General features: G+C 41.2%; 1 protein-coding gene across 6 annotated transcripts in view; it reads right to left on the reverse strand.

Moving 5' to 3' along the window:
* The window catches only part of myocd (myocardin), a 654082-nt gene that overhangs the window by 44986 nt on the left and 592386 nt on the right, over positions 1–16710 (reverse strand). For all 6 annotated transcript variants that reach the window (XM_073025871.1, XM_073025872.1, XM_073025870.1 and 3 more), the window contains one exon: positions 1526–1601. In XM_073025871.1, the coding sequence (XP_072881972.1) occupies positions 1526–1601 (76 nt within the window). The remainder of the gene's footprint in view (positions 1–1525; positions 1602–16710) is intronic.

Genomic DNA, 16710 nt, shown 5'->3' on the forward strand with positions numbered 1-16710 from the left:
GTAGCAGGAAGTTTTGAGGGAATCAACAAGCCCTGAACCTCTGCACCTGACAGCGTAGATCTGGGATTCACTGCTGTTTGAGTGACTGAAGACCAGATGAACGCTTGGAACCACCAGCATTAGCCAACACGCACTGTCATGTTATACTGTCTCAAAAAGCTGTTACATATGTTGTCAATCAGAGTAAAGCTGGCAGGTGAAAATATTAAAATGATTTCCCATGAATTAAGCTGCTTCTCTGATCCCAGCATAAAAAAGCTGACCTAACTACAACTGTTCTGCCCCAACATCCTGGGAATGCTTCCCTGACTATTACATTAAATTTCCCAAAAGGTCAACACTGAGGTCACAATCCTCCAGGATGGCCCTGAAGCCTCCGAAAATTACACGTCATTATTAAACTAATTTTGTAGAAAAATCAGGGTGTGTGTTTGGGAGTGGGTGTTCTAAAATGTATTTTTGTTTTGCGTTTCCTTTTATTGCTTTTGTCTATTAGTTATAAAAATGTTGGAAATGAGGAACAAGCAGAGCAATTAGGACAGAAAGTCACAAGGGGGTGAGTTCCTGGAATTTTCTAAAATGGAGCTGGAAACTTTATCTAACCCATTACCAATGATGGCCATCGAACTCCACTCAGAGCATAAGGGAGGAAACACCTGCTCTCTGGCTAATTTTAATTCCTTGGACCCTGAGATGATTCAGTTAATATCCTTCTTGGAAGGAAACCAAAGAGTAAATTGTGGATGACAAGGTAACCTAATGCTGCCACGTTAAGGTAGCTGTTTGTGAATTTTGGCTGTGCATCATTCCTGATACATTCTGGGTTTTTTTTTAAAAAAAGAGAGCTACTTTTATGGAGAGCATGTAACCCAAAGGCAGACTTCGTACACTGCAATAGGTATCAGAAGTATAATCAGAATAAAATGAGAAAGGAAACACAGCGTTTTGTCAACAATCCTTCTATCAATAGTCTGGCAGTATGGACTTTCAAACTTTTGTATCTTCTTCCAAATGGAAGTCCTTGATTATATTGGCTGCTTTCCCAACGCAGCAGGAAGTGTAGGGGGGGGGGGGGGGTCAACGGAGGGGAAACTGGTTGTGTGATGGACTGAGAAGCATAACTGCATGTGAGGAACGTGACTAAAATTAGCTGGTTGAGTAAGGGAACATGAGGGGATAACCAACCAAGCCCTGTGTTTGGAACTTGGCATCAACTCCTTGCCAGGAACTCAAGAGTTCATACATCTTGATTTGATCTGCTACATTTTCAGAAGGTCTATTTTAATAAATCCTGGTCAAGGCCTCATATGTGGTCATTCAACACTATTGGTACATCTGCACAAATCAGATCTGCAGTGCAGACCAACAACAGGACCCACCATGGATGAGTTCTCACTGGGCGCCATGAGAAATAGATGGTCACCAAGAATCCTGTCACTAGGTTTGGAATACATACACACATTACTTGCATAACATTTATTCACCATTAAGGCAATAAAAAATGACAATGCAGCCACATTCTTACCTTGTAGGATATGCATATTAACCAGATCTGTTTTCTCAGGTCGACTTCTAATCTTGTGTTTCAAGTAATCTTCTGTCTGTAAAGTGTAAAGAAAATGAGAAGCTTATTAAAGCAGAGTTTATTAAGCTATTAAGGAACGTACTAAGGGCAGAGTTTTCTTGAGGGCCAAGACACCCACTTCTGCTCGTTGTCCATATGTTCATGGGTTTGTAATCAGTTGTCAACAAAATAGAAATTAAGTTGATTAAAACATCAAAGGTGTATTATTTGCCAGGAACAAATGACAAACTTGTAATGCCCCTGATTTCATGGAGCTGTATGGTTAAGCAACAGAGTTAAATAGGAAAAAATATTCTTTAGAATTCCTCATTTTCCCATGCAGCACCTGTCCTTTTATTTCTTCCTTTTCCACTATCCAGGGAACCAACATGTTTTCCAGGTTTAGCAACTCTTCACTGTTTCTCTTCCAACTCTGTGTACTCCACTCACTGACGATATGATCTCTGCCACACTGGAGAAACTACAGGCAGACTGGATGACTGCTTTGCAGAAAGCCTCTGTTCAACGTATAACAAGACTTTCCAGATGTCTATAAATCTGATCCTCCATACCATTTTGACCTCTCTTTCACCTGCTACACTGTTTCAATTCATCCCAAAGCAAGATTGAGACACAGCATCACAACTTCCAATTTGGCACATACAGCTTCAGAACGTGTCACTGAATTCAACTATTTCAGACAACTAGCCTTTTCAATTTATATCAGAATGTGTTATTTCAGATCAAAGATCACCACCTTCCCCTTCCCTAGACCCTGCTCGACTTGCTGAGTATATCTAGCATTCTTAGCTTTCAATTCAGATTTCTAGCATCTGCTGTATTTTGTTTTAGTTGGCATTTTACGGATTCAGCATTGTATTCCCCTTTCCTCTCACATCCTGTTCTTAGTTTTTCTTTTTCTGTTCATAACCCTTCCAGGCTGATGATCTGTGATGAATAAACCTCCATCTACCAGTAGCACCATCACTGTGTCACTCAGTCTCCCTTGTTAAGTCCATGAGACCATAAGAGATAGGAGGAGAATTAGGCCACTCAGCCCGTTGCATCTGCTCCACCATTTCGTCACGGCAGATCCATTTTCCCTCTCAGCCCACAACCTTTCACTTCCCGACTAATCAAGAATGTATCAACTTCCACCTTAAATACACCCAATGACCAGACCTTTTGCAAGGAGTTCCACAGATTCACCACCCTCTGCCTAAAAAAATTCCTTCTCATCTCCATTCTCTATTCTGAGGCTATGCCTTCAGGTCCCAGACTCTCCCACAATAGAGAATGTCCTTACCACATCCACTCTATCTATGCCTTTGACATTTGATAGGTTTCAATGAGATCACCCCTCATTCTTATAAATCCCAGAGCCACCAAGTGCTCCTCATAACCCTCTCATTACCAGAATCATTCTCATGATCTCCTCTGAACCCTCTCCAATGTCAGCACACAAGGGGATCAAAACTGCCCACTCTCCAAGTGAGGCCTTACCTGTGCCTGACCATTACATCCTTGCTATAGTCCTCTTGAAATGAATGCTAAAATTGCATTTGTCTCCCCATCACTGACTCAATCTGCAAGTTAGCCTTTAGGGTATCCCACATGAGCACTCCCAAATCCCTTTGCACATTGGATTTTTTGAATTTTCTGCCCATTTGGAAAAACTTCGATGCTTTTGTTTTTTCTACCAAGTGCATGACCATACACTTCCTAACACTCTATTCCATCTGCCACTTCTTTGCCCATTCTCGGAATTTATTTAAGTTCTTCTGCAGCCTCCCGGCTTCCTCAACACTATCTGCCCTTCCATCTACCTCTGTATCATCCACATACTTGACCACAAAGCCATCAATTCTATCATCCAAATTACTGACAGACAACACAAAATGCAGTCCCAACACCCACCTCTGCAGTACACCTATAGTCATCGGCAGCCAACTAGAAATGGCTCCTTATATTCCCACTCTTTGCCTCCTATCAATCTTCCAAATCTACCTGCATATTGAATACCCCATGACTGTTGTAACATTGTCCTTTCGACATGCATTTTCTATCTCTCACTGTAATCTGTAGCCCACATCCTGACCACTGTTTGTAAACACAAAATACACTGCAGATGCTTGTGTCAAATCAACACGTACAACAAGCTGGAGGAATTCAGCAGGTCGGGCAGCATCCGTGGAAATGAGCAGTCAACGTTTCGGGCCGAGACCCTTTGTCAGGACTGAAGAGGGAGGGGGCAGGGGCCCTATAAAGAAGGTGGGGGGAGGGTGGGAAGGAGAAGGTTGGTGGGTGTCAGGTTCAAAACCAATCAGAGGAAAGATCAAGGGGTGGGGGAGGGGAAGCAGGGAGGGGATAGGCAGGAAAGGTGAAGAAGGAATGTAAGGTGATAGCATTGTGTAGTAGAAGGAGGCAAAGTCATGAGAGAGGTGATAGGCAGCTGGAGGAGGAGGGAGAGTGAAACTGGGATGGGTGAAGGGAGAGGGAGGGAATTACCGGAAGTTGGAGAATTCAATGTTCATGACAAGGGGCTGGAGACTACCCAGATGGTATATGAGGTATTGCTCCTCCAACCTGAGTTTGGCCTCATCATGGCAGTAAAGGAGGCCATGTATGGACATATCCGAATGGGAATGTGAAGCAGAGTTGAAGTGGGTGGCAACAGGGAGATCCAGTCTGTTGTGGAGGACGGAGCGGAGGTGCTCGACAAAGTGATCCCCCAATCTGTGTTGGGTCTCGCCGATGCCTGTACTGGGAGCTCCAGATGCAATGGGTGACCTCAACAGACTCACAAGTGAAATGTTGCCTCACCTGGAAGGACTGTTTGGGGCCCCGAATGGTGGTAAGAGAGGAGGTGTAGGGACAGGTGTAGCAATTACGCTTGCAGGGATAAACGCCAGGTGGGAGATCCGTGGGGAGGGACATGTGGACCAGGGAGTCGTAGAGGGAACGATCCCTGCAGATAGTGGAGAGGGGTAGAGAGGGAAAGATATGCTTAGTGGTGGGGTCCTGTTGAAGGTGGCGGAAGTTGCGGAGGATAATGTGCTGGATCCGGAGGCTGGTGAGGTGGTCCTGCCTGTCCCCCCCCCTCCACCCCTTGATCTTTCCTCTGATTGGTTTTGAACCTGACACCCACCAGCCTTCTACTTCCCACCCTACCGCCACCTTCTTAATAGGGCCCCTGCCCCCTCCCTCTTCAGTCCTGATGAAGGGTTTCAGCCCAAAACGGTGACTGCTTGTTTCCACAGCTGCTGTCTGACCTGCTGAGTTCCTCCAGCTTGTTGTACGTGTTGATCTGACCACTGTTTGGATGCCTGTATACAACTCTCATCAGGGTCTTTTACCCTTGCAGTTTCTAAACTCTACCCACATTGGAGCAGAAGGTGTAGCAACTGAAATATATTTTTCTAACTTCTCTTCATTTCTGATGAAAGGTTATCAGCCAGAAATATTGACTTAGTTTCTCTTGACCCGCTGAACATTTCCAACATTTTTGATTTTAACTTTGGAATTTCAAGAGCAGGTTTGGTGTATAATCAGAAATGAATATTTCACATGAGAACGCAAGCCTGGGATTTAAATAACAGCTGATTGCCTGAATAAACAATGCAACATGCTCCTCTGAAGAGCATACAATTATGTTATCCATCCATCACATCATGTCTTTGCAACTTGACAGTGTATCAACTAAACAACATGTGAATTAATGATTCACAGATTTCATGAACTCATGTTCAGATATGAACAGTAACGTTCTGGTGAGTTCTCTAGCGAACATGAAATTTTGCATTTTCTTGTGCTATAAATAAAGCATCTTTCAAAAAAGAACTTGCACAATTAATTTGAAATAATACAGCCCTTCCTGGTGAGGAAAAAAAATCCCTGCTCAGGCAGAGTGGAGAGGTTTGTTTTATTACCAAGCACAATGATGTGTCCTGTTTCAGCTTACATCTATCAGGCCTGTATTAATTTGAATTCAGAAGCAATTTCCTCTGACTGGAATGAGGGTGCTTCTAGAATGAGGGGTCACTGTCTGACATACAATGTTTGTAACAGAATCAAGGAGAATTCCATCACTCAGGGCAGAAAAAAAGATATGGCATTCTCTATCATAGAAAGCAGTGGAGGCCAAGTGTCTGAACAATTTTAGGAGGATGTGGTCAGATTTTTTAGACACAAATGTCAAGGGATATTAGGAGAAAATGGGAAAACTGCTCAATGCATCACCAGCACCAGCCGACCTACCATCAAGGACATATACCAAAAAGGTGCCAGAGGAAGGCTGGCAATATCATGTAGCACTCTACCCATGCTGCTTATGGACTGTTTGTCCCACTCCCATCCCATTCTACGTAGCATCCATGCCAGGACCACCAGAATCAAAAACAGTTACTTTACCCTAGCAGCGAGGCTGATCAATACCCACACCCACCAACCCACCCTAAACCACCATTCTGCTATCACTTCCTGTCAGAGTCACCTTCTGTACAGCCACTCCTGTGCCTAGCATCACTTTATGGAGATACAATCAATCTATGTATACAAGCTATCTTATGTATTTATATTTATTGGTTTTTATTATTGTGTTCTTTATCTTATTATGGTTTTTTATGATGCATCAGATAAGGAGTAACAATTATTTTGTTCTACTGTGAAGCAGACTTGATGGGCCAAATGGCCTAATTCTGCTCCTATATCTTTTGTTCTACAGTCTTTATAATCAGATACTGGAAATGACAAACAATCTTGAATCCCAGAAGATGGAGGGTTATTCAGAGTCTCTCTCGACAGATCTACTCCTTATCTTGTTTTTTTCTGTGTAAAGCATGTAATGTTGAATGCTGGTACAATTATCCATCTGTCACTTCAGTTGTACTGAATTTCTAGCAACAAATGCATAATTGGTAAAGGAACCAAATGAACAGCATTGTGCTGCCTCCTGCCCAAGTATCCAGTTACATGGCAGCACTTGCAGAGACTTGGAGGTTATCAGCTATCTTTCCTTTGGAGCTGAGAACAGACTTGCTTTCCTCTCATTTCCACGGACCCTATGATATCAGGTGATCGGTGTTACATTTTGTAAATTCAAAGCATTAAACTGATTCAAAGGAAGACGGGAGTCTGAAATGCAGGTCTAAATTCAAGTTTTACTTCAAGTGAGTAAGTACTGTATTCACATCGTAGTGTGATGACATCTGCAATTAATGTACATTTACATATAACCAATAATTAGTTATTTAAATCAACACCAAGAATGCTTAATCAAGATATCCATACAGACACAAGAATACTGAACTCTTATTGCAATATTAAATACACAACAGTAAGCAGCACTTACTGTGCAGATGTTGGAAACTCTGAGCAACACACACACACACACAAAATACTGGTGGAACTTAGGAGGTCAGGGAAGGCTCATTTCCCTCCAATAGATACTGAGATCCCCCAGTATTTTGTGTGTGTTGCTACAGACCTTTACTCACATCAACCATCTAGACCTAGCTGTTTCAAATAGAAAAACATCTACCCATTGCTTCTTCTTTCTGGTGGGTAACTGGCTTTCTTTCACCATTTCTTACCAAGCTACAAGGCCAATAATGGCAATAAAGGTCCTGGCAGAATATCTCCTCAAAAGTACATTGCCATAGAAACCAAAGACTTTGTAAAATGATAAACAGACTCAATAATGCAAAAGAAATTTTTAAGTATCAAAATGAAGTTCACTAAAATAATCAGAGAGGCATGCAGTTCAAGAGGTACCATTACAATATTTGTACAGATGCTGGTTCTTCGGAAGAACAATCCATTTCAGCCCTTTCTCCACAAGCCCATAAATTTGAGATGTTCTTGCATTCAAGTAAGCTATAAATAAAGAGTTTTGATTCTCATGGTACTGTACAGGGGAACTTTGATATGAATAATTCCATGGGGTCATGAATGAGATGCCATTGAGAAATAATTAAGAAGTCATTTTTCTTTGGCAAGGGATAACAGAGGGGAAAGGTTGAGAGATAATATTTTAACATTTCTCCAGTCATTTATCCTCAGTACTATTTATTCACATCCCAATTTTGTGCCAGATAACCATTGTCAAGAGGTGTTGAAGAAATAAGTGACAGCATCCAGTCACCCCAGCACTTATCACTTCAGGGAGCAATCTGGAGATTTCTTGCAAAGTCAAATTCCTAGGTTTCTCTCTGTGTTGTCAAATGTGATTTAATTATGACACAAATAACACCCTAGCCCACACAAAGAAATGTAGGTCCATTCATTCACTGTATTTTCTTCCTACCAGTCTAAATTGCTTGATAAATATTAAAGAAGGTTTAAACAGAAATGGTGCAGCTTTTAATGAAAGTTACCAAATCCAATATGCTTGTGACAAAGGTAATCCACTTTCTTTAGTCCTTCTGGACTCATCTACAGCTTTTGATACAGTTGGCCACAGCAACCTGCTCCAATTCCTGTTCACTTTCTTTGCATGAATATGTCTGTACATTTTTGGTTCCATTATTATCTTGCCATTTGGAGAGGTGCAACAGTTCCTTTTCTTCCCACACTGCTAATTCTGGTGCCCCCTCTGGATAAATCCTTGCCTCCATTCTATGTAGTGATGCTGAGCAATATCATCCAAAAGTACAGTGTCAGGTTCTACCCAGGTACCGACCAATTCTACATTACCTCTACCTTTGATTGAATTGTTCAACTGCCTCACACCAAGTACCCCCTTACCCAATACTCCCTTGTTTCCTGATACAAATTCATCCTTGGTTTAACAACTACTTTGATTTTTAAATCATTCCATTATCTTGTCTCCGTACTCTCTTCCAGCCCACAGCCTCAGATGCCTGCTCTCCTCCATTTCTGAATTTAACCGCTCTGTTATTGATGGCCATTTTTTTTTTAGCTGTCAAAGGCCAAAGTTCTCAGCTTTCTCCTTCAGCCTCTCCCTAACACTTTCCCCTTTTACCAAACTTATGACCATTTGCTCCATTTATGGTTTTGTATCAAATTTCAGGCAGAGAGCCACAGGAGCAGAAATAAGCTGCGCTGATGGGATGACCTACAACACTAAAGGCACTGCAAAAATACAAGAGCTGAGAAATTACTCTGCACCTCCAAAGGCAAATTAGACTGGTGATGTGGGTGGGAATGTTTTGTGGATGAGACCATGGCAACAAAATTCTATGAACAAAACACAACAATGTGAGCTTTGATCTTTAAATGTCTGTCCTTTATTCTCTAAGATTTGAAGTAGAGGGCGTCTGATAGAAAATCATAATGGGGAGGAGCTGTTGGTAAGGAGATGAATTTCAAGGTTGTATAAAGTATAAATACTTTGGTAATAAATGTACTTTGAATTTTGAATTTGAGCTCGGAGCCAAGATCATGACGGGTTCTCATGCCTTGTTAATTTATATAGAGCCCTGAAGATAATGTTTATGGTATTAAAATATGAGACTTTTATGTATGAAATACATAAAAATACAAACATTTTTTCTCAGACAATAGTGAAGCACCTATACTCACACACAGATATGACTGATATATTTTCCTCACTATACCGTCATCCATTCATTATCAGATTATTCAAATGAACATTCAATTCAGGAAATTAAAATGCTTGGATCTTCCGGCGAACTGCTGGCATTAATACACTCCTGCACATTTTATACATTACTTCTGTAATATGCAACAAAATCATAATTCTACTTAGCTTATATTTTTCCCTGAATTATGATACTCTGTGGTTTAAAGTCATTACATGATTATGCTCTCACCCAGACCACAGCTGGGGCTACAATTCTTTAAAAACATGAATTATAACAACTTCAGTATGATTTGTGTAATGAGCTGCCTTGGCCTTTTAATTTTTATGGATTACTGTACTTCTCACTTTTAATTTTTAACAGTTGCTGTATTATTTTGTTCACGACATGTACGGCAATCCACTGGAGAATAAAAAAGGAACAGATCAGGATTTGATAACAATGATGTCATGAAAAGGATGCAGGTGGGGAAACTGTTAATCGTGCTTACATTTTCTTTATGTTTTGAGTTTATTTGAGCTCTTCGGTGTGATGGGTGCATCGAGTACAAAACTGACAATTATGAACCAAGACCCTCTTTACACTACTCCAAAAGTAAACATTTACTACAGGCTCTGCTATATAAATTTGATCCATTTATCTTCATACTGGGTACACTTGTAGTTTTGCAGTATGCAAATCCAGTTTATGCCAAAATACATTTTTATGCTGTGATACACTTTACCAGCAGTTAAAGATGGCAAAATTATTTTCTTTTTGTTCATTCACAGCTGGTGAGGAACAAAGAACTTCACCTCAAAAATATAGAATGCATATAAACACGTACTCCAGGAATCAAGGGATATTTTCCAAGAATGGAAGCATCTAACCTCTTGTTCTTCTATGGTGTGTGCAATTTTGGGCACTCTGTCCTTGAAAGGACACCTCTAATTTTATAAAGAAGAAGACCTCTTCAGCTTAGTGCTCCAAACCAAGGAGAGACTCACAGAAGGAGCATTACTTCCACAAAGACTGACGGGTCTTCCGTCTAGCCCTTTCAGTATCGGGAAGCTTTTATCTCGTGCCATGATCCATGTCCTCAAAATCACTGTGACGTATAAAGCAGCTCTACATTAAAGCTCTGAAAAAGTTGTTCGTTATTAAAAAAACATGCATCGAATGCACCCAACCTCTTTCACCCTATCCCTCACAGAGACTGAAATCACTTGAAAAATGACGCTGGAATCCAAGTCATAGGCAACATCATGGTGAGTTAGTGTAATCTGGTGTCTCAACAAGGGAGAAGAAAATACCTAGCTAATGAGGTAGATAGAGTTCAAAATTATACATCCTAGAACTTCTACTGCAGTAGCATGACACTTCTTTCTTATATGATAGTTTGCATCTATAGTGGCCTTCTGAGTTGGAGCTTGTTCTACTATGTATGATGAATGCATTCATAAGAAGGTCACTAGGATTGTATAGTGATGTCACTTAGGTGTGCAATGCATTAATTATATCCATGATTTTATACAATAAATATATAGTTCAGTAAAGGTGAGAGCCTCAGTTGCTCTGATTTCAATTTGCCTTTTGTCATTCTGCTTTTCATTCCTTAATTTTAAAATTGTATTGCTTGACTTTTGAGTACTTTATGCTTTACATTCCAACCATTTTGGGTTGCCATGTAGACCTGAGACAGTGTCCTTTCTGCTTTCCCTTTGGATCATCTCTGCTGTAATACAGAGACTTGCGTTTTGCATTAGGGAGAATACGTGAAGAGGAATGTCCACTGTTGTAAAATTATCAGGTATTCCCTTTTCCAAAAGGTAACCATTTCCATGGTTAGTTGTCCTCTTGAATTCAATCCTGTAATTGTGTCCTCCAAGAAATGGAGCCCATCTCTGCACTCACGCTGCTGCTGTTAGTGGGACACCCTTCTGTGGATTGAAAATGGACACTAATGGTTGATGATCAGTAATGAGAGTAAACTTTCTCCCACACAACTACTGGCTGAAACATTTTACACCCAAAACTGGAATCAAGGCCCCACAGTCAACCTATGCATAATTCTTCTGTGCAATAGTTAAGGAACATGATGCAAAGGCTATGGGGTGTTCACTTCCATCACCCACAACATGTGACATGACAGCACCTATACCATAAGGCCAGGAATCACAGACAAGCTTCACTGGAAAATGGGGATCATAATGTGTGAGTACAATGTCCGTAGTCACCGTTTCCTTTGCTTTTTTGGAAAGCCACCTTGCACTGATTTGTCCATTACCATTTCATCCAGATCTGTATAATGAGTTCAGTGGAGTACAGTATCCAGCTTTGGCAGGAACCTGTTTTAGTAATTGACAAATCCTAAAAAGGACCACAACTGTAACACATCCTTTGGCCTTGAGGTATCCACCACTGCTTGAATTTTCTTAGCATTCTTGTGCGCCAGTGGTGTGACCACAGCAAGTGATGCTTGGTATAAAAAGTTCACACTTGTCATGTCATGTTCTGAGCCCATAATCTATGAATTTTTTAACAGCATCTTGAGATTTGAGATATTCTTTGTAATCCTCGTGGTAATAATGGTGTCATCCAGGTAACACTAATTGCCTGGGCAGCCTGACAGCATCTGGTCCATAGCTCCCTCCAAGAGTGCAGGTGCAGATGCTATTCCAAAAATAAATCTACTATATCAATAAAGCCCTTTGTGAGTGTTTATGGTGAGAAACACTTCGGACTTTTATTCCATCTCCATCTGTAGGTAGACTGCAGCTAAGTCCACTTTGCTGAAGTGTTTCCTTCCAGAAAGGTTAGCAAAGATATCTTCTATCCTGGGCAGAGGGTATTGATCTACTTTCCAGACTGGGTTGCTAGTGACCTTACATTCACCACAGCTCCTGACAGATCCATCCTTCTTGGCTACTGGGATCACTGGCATTGCCATGGGCTCCACTCAACCTTGGAAAGAATTTCTTCATTATCTTTGAAATGTCAGTCAAATACAATTTGTGGAATGACTGGAACAACTGAGCTAGTGTCCAATTCCATTTTAATTATTTTTTCCATTTACTTTTGGTGTAAGTTATATTGCTTGTCTCTCCCCCCACCTTCTTACTCTGCCTTCTGATCATTTCCCCCCAGTCCTGATGAAAGGTCTTGGCCCAAAACGTCGACTGCTTATTCCTTTCCATAGATGCAGCCTGACCTGCTTATTTCCTCCAGCATTTTATGTGTTGCCTTGGATTTCCAGCATCTTCAGATTTTCCTGTGCTTGTCTGTCTCTTGTAGTTTTCACATTGTAAATCTCAAGGCTACTTAGGCCTGTGTCAGTCTCATTATTAACAGCTTTTTCATCAACAGCATGCAGATTAGTGCTCATTTTGAAACAGCACTTTAACTCAGTTTTGAAGCTGCAATGCCCAACAGAGTCTTGTTATCACAAAAAAAGCGACTAAGTTGATCACTCCCTGTTAGACTGCACACTGCCCTTGTGCACCACTCCTCTCTGATGATGGCAGTCCAGTTTCTTCAGTTTCTCTGCCAACTAGCAATGTACTGATGGAGTAGACCTGCAGAACCACAAGTTGTTAGTGTCCAGCAAGGTCTTGTGATCACAAAAAGTGTTTTAAAAAGACAATAACACTTCTGGGTGACTCTGCTGAAGCTGCTGCAAATAACCGGTGAGGTGTTGCCCTTTGGGTGGACAAACCAGAGTAGGAGTGTGGTAAAACAAAAGGGATCTGGGAATACAGGCAGATAATTTGTTAAAAGTGGCGTTGCAGGTAGGTAGGGTCGTAAAGAAACCTTTTGGCATATTGGCCTTCATAAATCAATGTATTACATACAGAAGTTAGGATGTTATGTTGAAGTTGTACAAAATGTTGATGAAGATTAATTTGAAGTATTGTGTGAAGTTTTGGTTACCTACCTACAGGAAAGATGTAATAAGATTGAAAGAGTGCAGAGAAAGATTACAAGGATGTTGCCAATTCTTGATGGCCTGAGTTATAGGGAAAAGTTGAATAGGTTAGGACTATTTCCTAGAACGTACTGTAGAAATTAAAAGGAGATTTGATAGAGGTATAGAAATTTATAAGGTTTATAGATACGGTAAATGCAAGCAGAATTATTCCACTGAGGTTGGGTGAGGCTACAACTAGAGGTCATGGGTTAAGGATGAAAGGTGAAATGTTTAAGAAAATCATAAGGGGAATCTTCTTCACTCAGAGGTTGGTGAGAGTGTGGAATAAGCTACCAGTGCATGTGGTGGATGTGGGTTTGATTTCAACATTTAAGAGAAATTTGAATAGGTACATGATTGTGTGGGGTATGTAGGACTACGATCCGGGTACAGGTTGATAGGATTAGTCAAATTAATGGTTCAGCATGGACTAGATGGGCCGATGGACCTGATTCTTTGTCGTAGTGTTCTATGACTCTGATGGAAATTAGAAAGGACAATGAAATCTTCTTCCAATCATAGATCCACATGGGTTCATTTCATACTTTTGCTGATCCAAAGAGATTTTCGACTTTTAGAGACCCAAGTGCAAGGTTGAGAGAATGAGAGATTGCTGCATTCTATGTTTGATCGAGGCTTGGTTTTCTCCAAGCACACCAGATACAATGATTAGACCCAAAGGTTTCTCGATTACAGAATGGACTGAACTGCTGATTTGGAAAAGGCAAAAGGAGTATGTATGTGTTTCAGGATAAATTTTCGGTGGTGCTCTAATGTGGAGGTTTTGTCGAATTTGTGTACCCCTGACTTGGAACACCTGTCAAATGTCTTCCATTCTACTTACCTAGGGAGCTTGCATCTGACCACAGTTTATGCACCACCAGCAGTCAACTATAATAAACAGCTTACAATACTGCATGATACCATCTTCAAACAAGAAACAGTCCATCCCGACACATTTCAAGTCATAGTCGGAGACTTCAGCCAGGCTTGTTTGAAGAAAATATTGCCCAATTACCATCAGCATATAACCTGTAGCACCAGAGGTCCCAACATACTGGACCACTGCTATACTAAGATAAGGAATGCCTACTGTTCCATGCCCAGACTGGGCAGCATTTTGGTAATGCACACAGGCAGAGGCAAAGTTTCAGAGATTAGGATAATAAAGAGATGGTCGCAGGAGGCAGACGAGCCGCTACGGGAATGCTTCGAGTCAGTGGACCGGGCCATGTTCAAGGACCTATCTGGGGATCTGAATGAATGCACAATTGTTGTAACGGACTTTATCAAAACAGCTGTAGATGAGTGTATCCCAACTAAATCATGCAGTCTTCTCCAATTGGAAGCCCTGGATGAAACATGACACCCAAACTCTGCTATGAGCCAGATGAGAGGCATTCAAGTGTGGTGACCAAGAGAGTTACAAGAGGTCCAAGTACGATCTCTAAAAAGCCTTCTCACGGATGAATTGGCAATTCCGGACTAAACTTGAATCAATGAAGGATGCTTGACAATTGTGGCAGGGCTTGAATATTATCCCCTCGTATAAAGTTAAATTAAGCAAAATAGAAGACAGCAATGCTTTGCTTTCACATGACCTCAATGTCTTCTATGCTTGTTTTAACCACTAAAACATGGAGGCACCATCACAAACTGCCACAACCCCTGATGATATGATTTCAGTCTTTGATGCCGACATGTGAGGAGCCTTTAGGAGGATGGACCCATGAAAAGCATCCAGCCCAGCTTGTGTGTTCACTGAGAACTTTAACCTCTCACTTCAGCAGTGTGTGCTACCTACCTGCTTCGAGCAGGTTTCAGATATACCAGTGGCCAAGAAGAGCATGGAGACCTGCCTCAATGATTATGCCTAGTAGCACGTACATACACAGGGATGAAGTGTTTTAATAGGTTGGTGATGAAACATATCAACTCCTGCCTGAAAAGCAACTTAGATCCACTCCAATTTGCCTGCTGGAGTAACAGATCCAGAGCAAAAGCCACCTCATTGGCTCTTCACTCAACCCTAGAATATGTGGACAGCAAAGATGCATATATTAGGATGCTCTTTATCAACTACAGCTCAGCATTCAATACCATCATTCCCTCAAAACTAATCAATAAGCTTAAATACCTCGGTCTCAATACCTCCTTGTGCAGTTGGATCCTCAATTTCCTCATGTGCAGACCCCAGTCATTTTGGATTGGCAACAATGTCTCCTTCATGATCTCCATCAGCGTGGGTGCACCACATGGCTGTGTGCTTTGTCCCCTGCTCTATCCACTTTACACTTTAAACAGCGTGGCCAAGCACAGCTCCAAAGCCATATTCAAGTTTGCTCAGGACACCCCTGTTGCAGGCCAAATCAGAGGTGATGAATCAGCAAATAGGAGAAAGATTGAAAATCTGGCTGAGTGGCGTCATAACGACAATCTCTTACTCAATGTCAGTAAGACCAAGGAGCTGATTACTGAGTTCAGGAGAAGGAAACCAGAGGTCCATAAGCCATTTTGCATTGGAGGATCAGAAGTGGAAAGTGTTATTATTTGGGAGGATCTGCCCTGGACCTAGCACATAAGTGCAATTACAAAGAAAGTATGACAGTGCCTCTACTTCCTTAGGAGTCTGCAGAGATTCAGCATGACATCTAAGGCTTTGACAAATTTCTATAGAAATGTAGTGGAGAATAAACTGAATGGCTGCATCACAGCCTGGTATAGAAACACCAATGACCTTGAATGGAAAATCCTACAAAGACGTAGTTGATACAGCCCAGTTCATCATGGGTAGAGCCCGCCCCACCATTGAGCACATTTATATGAAACGTCGTTGCAGGAAACTAGCATCCCTCTCCAGGGATCCTCCAGCACCCAGGGCATGCTCTCCTCTTACTGCTGCCATCAGCCCCAGGATTCATACCACCTTGTTCAGGAATAGTTACCACCTCTCAACCATCAGGCTCTTGAACCAAAGGGGATAACTACATTCAATTTCACTTGCCAATGGATTCACTTTTAAGGACTCTTCGTCTCATGATATTTATTGTTTATTTATTTATTAGTGTTACATCTTTTTGTATTTGCAGTGTGTGTATTCTGCACTCTTGTTGAACGCCCCAGTTAGATGGTCTTTCAATCATTCTGTTATAATCACTATTCAAAAGGTTTATTGAGTATGCCCACAAGAAAATTAATCTCAGGGGTGATATATATGTATTGGGATAATAAAAAACACATTGCACCTTAAACTTTGAATAGTGATCTCAAAGGAATTCTCAAATTTCAAACTGCAATACACTTAAGGTTGCCCAGCTTCAAAAGAGAGTCCGTAATGACAGAGCATTAGGTCAGTTCTCTCACTAACTCACGGATATTAGTGAACAAATTGAACCAGGTTTTGAAGCTCTTTACAATTATTCCAATATGAGAAAGTATCCTAAATTAAAAAAAAATCTTTAAATTATTTTGAGCCTGGTGTTGCATGTTAATGCTTCCTGCTTTGTTTAGAACGAATGGCCTTTGATAATTAGCTAGATCCTAAACTTCCATTTACAGGCTGTCAAACATGGAAAGCCTGTGGTTACCGGGAGGCAAAAGGTTGAATCTATGACACTCAGCAGAAGATTCCATGCTTG

Source organism: Hemitrygon akajei, chromosome 22 (assembly GCF_048418815.1).
Source record: "Hemitrygon akajei chromosome 22, sHemAka1.3, whole genome shotgun sequence".
In the NCBI taxonomy this organism is placed as follows: domain Eukaryota; kingdom Metazoa; phylum Chordata; class Chondrichthyes; order Myliobatiformes; family Dasyatidae; genus Hemitrygon; species Hemitrygon akajei.